General features: G+C 47.6%; 1 protein-coding gene across 1 annotated transcript in view; it reads left to right on the forward strand.

Moving 5' to 3' along the window:
• SETD4 (SET domain containing 4) overlaps positions 1–8,290 on the forward strand; it is a 22,195-nt gene that overhangs the window by 12,560 nt on the left and 1,345 nt on the right. The window contains exons 6-10 of the mRNA XM_007470507.1: positions 679–760; positions 2,266–2,440; positions 4,142–4,223; positions 5,344–5,424; positions 7,937–8,060. Of these exons, the coding sequence (XP_007470569.1) occupies positions 679–760; positions 2,266–2,440; positions 4,142–4,223; positions 5,344–5,424; positions 7,937–8,060 (544 nt within the window). The remainder of the gene's footprint in view (positions 1–678; positions 761–2,265; positions 2,441–4,141; positions 4,224–5,343; positions 5,425–7,936; positions 8,061–8,290) is intronic.

Consider the following 8,290-nt stretch of genomic DNA (forward strand, 5'->3'; position numbering starts at 1 on the left):
AAGAGCCAGCAGAACCGCAGGGAGAGGTGCAGCTGGTAAACCCACCTGCTGTCAGGCAGGCTCCTCTCTTTCTTCCCGACCCTCTTTCCCCTCCGGCTTCCTTTTCCTTTGCCACTTTCCCTGCTCTGCTCTGCAGGCCTGCAGGTGCTCTATCCCCTGTATGGCCCGAACCCTAGACCTCCCCCACCTCCCCGTGGTGCAGCATCCTTCTTCCTCCTTTCAGACCTGCGGCTAAAGTCTCGCTTGCTTTCCTGTCTCTCCCTTTCACACTTGGCGGCATCGCTGTCAGCATTTTGCCGTGATCTCTGAGGGACTTGCTCCTTCCCCCCTTGGAGCTCTGCAGTCTTAGAGGACAGGGACTTTGCCTCGTACTTTTTGTAACACCAGTGCTCAGCACAGGGCCTGGCACGTAGTAGGCCTGTTCAATCAACAGTTTCAATCAACTGTTCAATCAGCTGTTCAATCAACAGTTTCTGGCTGGATGGCTATTTGTGGGAAATCATTAAGGGGTCCCACTTTGGGAGTCAGTCGGGGATCTCTTCTTCCCCAGGCTTCTCTGCTCCAGCACACAAAGGAGATGATTATATCTGCGGGGCACACGGGGCTGAAGGCCTGGCATGAGGGCAAAGGATGTCTGTGTGTCAGCTAACCTGTTGCCTATTCAGGGTGCGCTTGCAGGTGCACTGGCGGGGCCTGCGCTCATGCTGTCCTCTTCGTGACCCACGCCACCCTGAGAAGCCCACGTGCCCACGAGAGGAGAGTGGGGATGGAGGGGAGACCCTCCCTGTGCTTTCTTAGGCTGCGGCCATCGCCGTGCCTGTCTGCTCCTTGCTTTTGTGGAAAGGTGCATTTCTAACAGAATTAAGCAAAGGGGACTGAGGGTAGATGGGTGTTTCTGGGGCTGATATTGCTGAAATAAAGTCAAGGGGGTACAGGACAGTAGGGTACTGGCCACAGGGACTTGGTCAGTCCCCATTGGCGTGACTTTATTATTGGGCTGTTAGTGCATTCATGTTCCAAACCAGGGATTTTAAGTTGAGTGTCAGGGCGTCGCAAACTATAGCCTAGGGCACGTGGTCCCAGGACCCTGGCAAAGCCTAAAATACTTAACTCTCTGGCCTTTCATGGAAAAAGATTGCCAGCCCCTGGTCAAAAGTGTGCTGCAGGGCTTCCCTGGTGGCGCAGTGGTTGGGGGTCCGCCTGCCGATGCAGGGTACACGGGTTCGTGCCCCGGTCCGGGAAGATCCCATGTGCCGCAGAGTGGCTGGGCCCGTGAGCCATGGCCACTGAGCCTGCGCGTCCGGAGCCTGTGCTCTGCAACGGGAGAGGCTACAACAGTGAGAGGCCTGCGGAAGGCCAAAAAAAAAAAAAAAAAAGTGCGCTGCAGCTGGCGTTTGATGTGACACCGCCGGCCTTGGCCCTGACCTCTTGTTGGTGCCACAAAAGCTGTTCCTCATCCTCGTCTCACTGCAGTTTGCTGCTTAGTGAGAAGGCCTCGGTGCTTGTACCCGCCGCTTGTTGTGGGAGCAGTCTGGTCTCCTTGGTCTTTTCCTCTCTGCCTGTTACCTAACAAAGCTGTCACAAAATCCATATGACAGTATCAGCCAACATCATGCTGCTCACAAAAGGCTGTGTATGTATCGTAGGACCTGAAATTTCACGCTCGGCCTGGACGTCTGGGCCTCGCGGGGCCCCGAAGGCCTGACCGTGAGTTCCTCTGCCCTCTCCGGATATTTCCCACCCAGCGGGAAGTTGCCCTCAGCCGGACTGGCTGTAGCCCACCTGGTCCTCAACCGAATGCGTGTCAACTCCCTGCCAACCCTCAAAATTATTCAAACAGGCAAATCACATCGCCCCGGGGAACCAGGGCGTCGCCCCTTGCGCCTGCAGGCCTGCTTCCCATGGCCTCTGCTGTCACTCCGCTCCCAGGCGCAGCCCCTGTGTGGCCCTGTGTGGCGTGCTGTGTCCTCCCCCTGGGCCGTATGGGTGACTCACAATAAATTGCCGTTAGTCATCTGTCCGATGTCAGATGTCGTGTGTTTGGCCATCCTCAGAGCCCCCAGGTGGGACTCCCTCCCACCCCAATGCGGGGAAGTCGAGGAGAACCAGAGAGGCCAAAGTGCGGACGTGGCACTTTTTTTTCCACGTGGATAAATTCCGTGATGAGTGCTTGAAAGCGGCATCGTGCTTAAATTAATGCGATCACTTAATCTTTTTAGTTTTCTGCTTTGCTTTAAAAACATCTTTTACAATTCTTTTTTCTAGGTAAAAGCAGCATTTAATGAGGAAACTCGCTGTTACGAAATTAGAACAACTGTGAGCTGTGGGAAACACAAAGAGGTGCTCATCTGCTATGGCCCTCACGATAACCACCGCCTGCTCCTCGAGTATGGATTTGTTTCTGTCCGCAATCCTCATGCTTGTGTTTATGTCTCAAAAGGTTGGAATTAACTTTGGTTCTGATCACTAAGATAGAATTCCCCACCGCCCCCATCTGTGGTTATGTTAAGTTTTTGTAACAATGGCAAAACCTTAAAGTGTGTATATCATTTATTTTCTCCTAGGCAGGGCTAGCCTAATTCTAATTGACCACGTCATTTCAGTGTTGAAGTAAAACCAGCAAAGCTTTGATCGATATTGAGGATAAGAGGAACTGAGATGTTTATTGCATTAGGTCAGACAGTAGAATGGAAGAAAAGAGAAACTGCTAGGGAAATAAATAGAGTATTAATAGATGGCAAGAAGTGGACATTTTTGTACTGAGACATTGTCACTAAAGATAAAATAGGATTAGAGAGCAATAAGTAAAAAATATTTATGAAGCACCCACTGTGTGTAAGGTGGTGTACCAATCACACGGTAAATATGTTACACAGTCCTTTGGGCGGCTTAATGGCATGATAAAATACGCATTCCATTTATGTTCTTTTGTTACCTAGCGTCATCGTTGGTATTACTCTTTTTAAAATAATGGTTTACCTATTAAATTTATGCTGTGAAAATTTCAAATATAGTATTAAAAATAGTACATAGGGGCTGATTTTTTCCCCCTTCCTTGAAGCAGCAGAGCAATAGTTTTCTAGGCTTTGAAGAAATGGCTAGAGATTTACTGAGTGTATAATTTGAGGTAGGTTTTTTTTTTTTTTTTTTTTTTGGCGCGTGGGGGAGCCTCTCACTGTTGTGGCCTCTCCCGCTGCGGAGCAGAGGCACTGGACGCGCAGGCTCAGTGGCCATGGCTCATGGGCCCAGCCGCTCAGCGGCATGTGGGATCTTCCCGGACTGGGGCACGAACCCGTGTCCCCTGCATCGGCAGGCGGACTTTCAGCCACTGCACCACCAGGGAAGCCCTGAGGTAGTTTTAATATAAGTTCTGATGGAAATAGAGACTTGGTCAAGGTGATACTACTCCATCCTATTAGTAGCCAAAGTAATAATGTTATTTCTCAAAATGAAATGGAAAAGCGAAAACTGGGCATTGCTGGGTCTCTTAGAAAGCTAGCTTTGAAATTAGCCTTATATTATCAGAATAACTTTAATATCGATGACCATGAAATATTGATTTGTTAAATAATTTGAACAAATTTCACACTTTCATTATTTCTGCATTTAAAAAATAAAAGTAGAGAAATGTAAAAAGAAATTTTAAAAATAGAAAAATCCCTCATTATCCTATGACCCCAAAAAGCTTTGTTAATTTTTGCATGTTCATTTTCAGTTGTTTATGATTACAGTCACTAATATCCAGACAGTTTTGAATTCTGGCTTTTAAAAACTGAGTCTTGGAAACATTTCCTCATGTTTGTACAGAGTCTATACTTCTGGTGGGTGTAATTTCTCAGCAGTCCTGCTAATGTCTTCATTACCCGATTTCGCGGGTTGATTTGCTTAGTGAGAGCAGCAGCTGAGGTAGCAGAAGTCTTGTCCCCTGCCTTGGAATTCTTGTAGCTTTTCAAAGGGCTGAATCATACTCTCATTGAGTTGGGCTTGAAGACTAGATTTTTTTGATGTGAAATAAGTAAAATTGTTTACACATGTCTTGATTGCTGACGGGAAGGAAAGTAAGCTGAGAAGAAAGGGTCCCCCCTCTCTTCCACCTGAATTATACCCTGAATCTCAGCCTGATTTTTTTTTTTTAATGCAGATATACTTGTTAAATATCTTCCATCAACAGATAAACAGATGAACCAAAAGATTTCCATTTTAGAGGATCACGACTTTATAGAGTAAGTGTTTCTCTCCAGAAATTATTCCTTAAGGAAACCTTGATGAAAAGTTGAGAGCTGAGGTTTTTACAGGTGTGAGCTGCCTCCTGACTTGTATCCGGTGACAGGTAGCTGCTTACTGAGCATTTACTATGTGCGGCACATCGTGCTTCATGTTGCGGGATACACAGGAGGGGAATTTGCTGGTCAGGAGACTTGTTTGGGGACCTAAGATACAAGCTTGAAGTCTCAAGTTCTGTACCGGGAGAGCCCCGTATGTACTGATCGGTGGCCCAGTGTGTTTGTGGCAAACATGTGGTCAGGTGGGGTGGCATCGGCTACTGCAGGCCAGCCTGGCCGTCAGTCACCCGGCAACAGGATGCAGGCTCTTGGGATGGGGGGAGCCTAGGTGATTCCATGCCAAATGGGATAAACTGGGTTTGAGACCCTCCCTTTCAGATTTTCTTATATAGGTGAAATTAAGTTCTAAATAATCCAGCAGCACTGTGAGGGACACTAGCTCTGGTGGCTGCCATTTGTTTGATCCAGAGGATCATCCAGATTCTTCATCATTCATCTCACTGTGGCCCCCTCATCCAAGTTCAGCTTCTTACCAAATAAAAATTCTTACCAAATAAAAATAGTTTTTTTTTTTTTGGCGGTACGCGGGCCTCTCACTGTTGTGGCCTCTCCCGTTGCGGAGCACAGGCTCTGGATGCGCAGGCTCAGCGGCCATGGCTCACGGGCCCAGCCGCTCCGCGGCATGTGGGATCCTCCCAGACCGGGGCACAAATCTGCGTCCCCTGCATCGGCAGGCGGACTCTCAACCACTGTGCCACCAGGGAGGAATTTTCTGTTACTCAGCCTTTATTCTTAAGTATTTGCAGACTTACTTTTCTCTTTGTGACTAAGACCATGGGTTGTGCAACGTTTCGTGGCCCCTTTAAAAAAAATGTTTGGCATTTTAGTCATTTACCGTGATGTAATGAAGTACTGAAATGACAGATTGGTAATTTTTTTTTTAATTTAATTTTTATTTTATGTTGGAGTGTAGTCGATGTACAATCTTGTGTCAGTTTCAGGTGTACAACAAATTGATTTAGTTATACATATACATATATCTATTCTTTTTTTACTTTAGAAATTTGACCTTTGGATGGGATGGACCGTCTTGGCGGTTACTCACAGCTCTTAAGTTGTTATGTCTGGAAGCTGAAGAATTGTAAGTTCCCTGTGTGTTTGTCATGAGCTGTAGTTACGATTTGGACATAACTTTGGCTCTTTGGGGGCTTACATTCAAAGGCCCAACCTCAGAGGAGAAAGGAATGCCCTTGTATATTGGGGTTGCTTATTCTCTGTGTAACTTGCCCGTGTGGGGAGTGGTTCACTTCTAGGTTTGCACCATTTCTGGAATTCTGGTTTTAGAGTCATAGAGTACACGGGCCTGAGAACTGGTCTCTCCTCACATGTATCCCCCTGGTGACCTGCAGCTCGTTGTTCAGGGTAAACACTTCGAAAAGTGTGCACGTTGGCCCTGGTCAGAGGAGAGCCTCTGAGCAGGTGGGTTTTTCCTGGGAACAGACCAAACTCCTGACCACTGGCCGGGCCCCCCTGGTTCTGTCCTGGGGGCAGATCCAGACCCCTGCTGAAGGAGAGGCCTGGATATTTCCATAGAGGAGGCATGTGGAGGAGCCCCTGGTGTAGACACGCATCCTGGTCAGGTCCTCACTATTCCTGAGAAGCTGTTGGTCCTTCCCTTAGTGTGGAAAGGATGGTCACACGCGCGGCCGTGCGCTGCCCAGCCCTGGAGCTCCTTGTGAGGGAGTCGGGGAGTAATGCCTGCTACTTAGCAAATCTCAGGTGAGAGACACCACAGGGAGGACTTCCTGAAGATGGCGAACCCCATCCTCGAGCAGTTGGGAGGATTAGGTGAGATAACGCCTAGAAGTCGCCCTCAGCAGAGCGCCTAGTAGTTTGTGCTCATTCCATCATGCCTGTGACGTTGCTGTTTACGACGTTGCGTACTTCCTTTTCTGCAGGGACTTGGGGAGAAAAACTATCCCCTGGTCTCAACACCAGAAGCAGTTGTGTCTCTTTTCAGCAGATGGTGTGTTTTTGTCGTACAGACACTGAATGTATCTGATATGTTTCCTTCTTTTTATTGCTCGCTAGAAAACTCAGAGGCAAATTTGTGGTCCATCCACGTGTGTAGGATTCTAAGGCATGCAATTTGTCACTGACTCATTCCTGGCTGTATCTTACCTTTCTTCTTTCCTTTGTCTTGTTTTCCCTATCCATTCATCTTGTGTTTTATTTTATCTCGTGCGTACCCACATAAGTTTCTTTAAGTCGTTCTTGGAGACGCGTCAACCTCAAATTAAATAAAGCAGCTGGATGTTTCCCAGATGTCCTCCTGAGGCCTCTTTTCTTCCCTTTGGGTGCTTTCTGACTACCTGAGTGGTGTGGCAGAGGAAGCGTGTTTGGGATTCTGCCTGACGGGTATTTGCACGTTAGTTCTGCCTCTCATTAGCTCCGTCACTTAGGGTGAGTGCTTTACTGTTCCGGATTCTCAGTTTCTTGGTGTCTGAGGTGGGGATTATAACGCTTTCTTTGCTAGGCGGTTGTGAAGATTAAAACAGATACTGGCTACATATAAAGCACTGTTCCTGGCACATAGTAACGGTGTTCCTTCTTTCTTTCTTTTTTTTTTTGGCCGTGCCACGTGCATGCAGGATCTTAGTTCCCCAACCAGGCGCTGAACCCGTGCCCCCTGCGGTGGAAGTGCGGAGTCTTAACCACTGGACTGCCAGGGAAGTCCCAAATGTTATTTCTTGACTTCCTTTCTTTCCCGAGAACTCAGCTGCTCCTGGGGTTGCCACCATGATCCCTGAAGCTGACAACATCTAAGACTTCATTTTCTGTATGGCTCTTGGGCTGTTCTGAATTTCTCAGCGACTTCTGTGCCGTCCACTGGGATGGTAGAGCCGTCACCGTGGCCTTTCCCTCCTCAGCCACGTACACTTTTGCGTTCTGTGCATCCAGCATCCGTACCCCCGCCCCCTTCCTCCCTGGTTAGTGCTCCTCGCCGGCCTGTAGGCTTGACTCAGCCCCTCCTGCTTGGCACCTTGGCTGCGGCCCCCTCTTGCCTCCCCTGCAGAAAGCTGGCCCCGCCAGCCCGCAGAGCCCCATTTCCTACGGACTTCCTTAGTGTAAAATTGGAAGGACCTGCGTGTAGAGAAAGGCTTCACTGTAGATTCCTCTTTCCATCTGTAGAGCATTTTACTTTGTGAAACATGTCCTGTTCCGTTTGCCATTTTTTTTAGGAGAGGCTGTCATTTGAAGAAAAGGAAAACCTCTGCCTTTTGCTCCTTAGTCGGTAGTACTTTGATTGTGGACTCACCTTCCTGTCTGTCCCTTGTTCTCTTCCTGTGGCTGGTGGACGCGACTCTTCTTACTCACGTGCTAGGCACAGGATTGTGGTGCTAATAAAACTCAGGTCCTGCCTGCAAAGAGTGCTAGTTCCCTCGCTCCTTATCCTCAGCGTTCCTTCTTCTGTCCTGGATACCTTGTCTGCTCCAACACAGGACCTGTGTGTGGTGGGAGGTTTCAGGGAACGTGCTGATGGAATGAGCTTTATTATATTTCTGGAAAAATAGGAGAAGTGTTCAAGTGGAAAAGCTGCCTTTGTTTTTGAAAACTTGCTGAAATGACCTTATTGAATATTTTGGTTCTAGGACATGCTGGAAAAAAGTACTTATTGGGGAAATAATTTCAGATACAAATGAGAAGGCAAGTTTGGACATAGCCCAGAAAATATGCCATTATTTCATCAAGGAGAGTAAGGCTGTGCTTCAGAAGGTATGCTTCTAGCATGTTGCGTTCTTTTCTTAAAGAAGTGTGTTGATGGAGAAGTTGTTTTGTACTGATGCTTGTTGCATAGGGATAGTCCACTTCTTAGGGTGGTGTTAATGCCTTAATAAATGAACGCTGATGTAATCCGTGTTTTGACTGTTAACATGTGTCTGCACCTTTTAATAGGTAAAATTATTGCATGAATTCTTGGTAACAGATTTTTAAGGTACTCTTTC

Source organism: Lipotes vexillifer, unplaced genomic scaffold (assembly GCF_000442215.2).
Source record: "Lipotes vexillifer unplaced genomic scaffold, Lipotes_vexillifer_v1.1 scaffold402, whole genome shotgun sequence".
Taxonomy (NCBI): domain Eukaryota; kingdom Metazoa; phylum Chordata; class Mammalia; order Artiodactyla; family Lipotidae; genus Lipotes; species Lipotes vexillifer.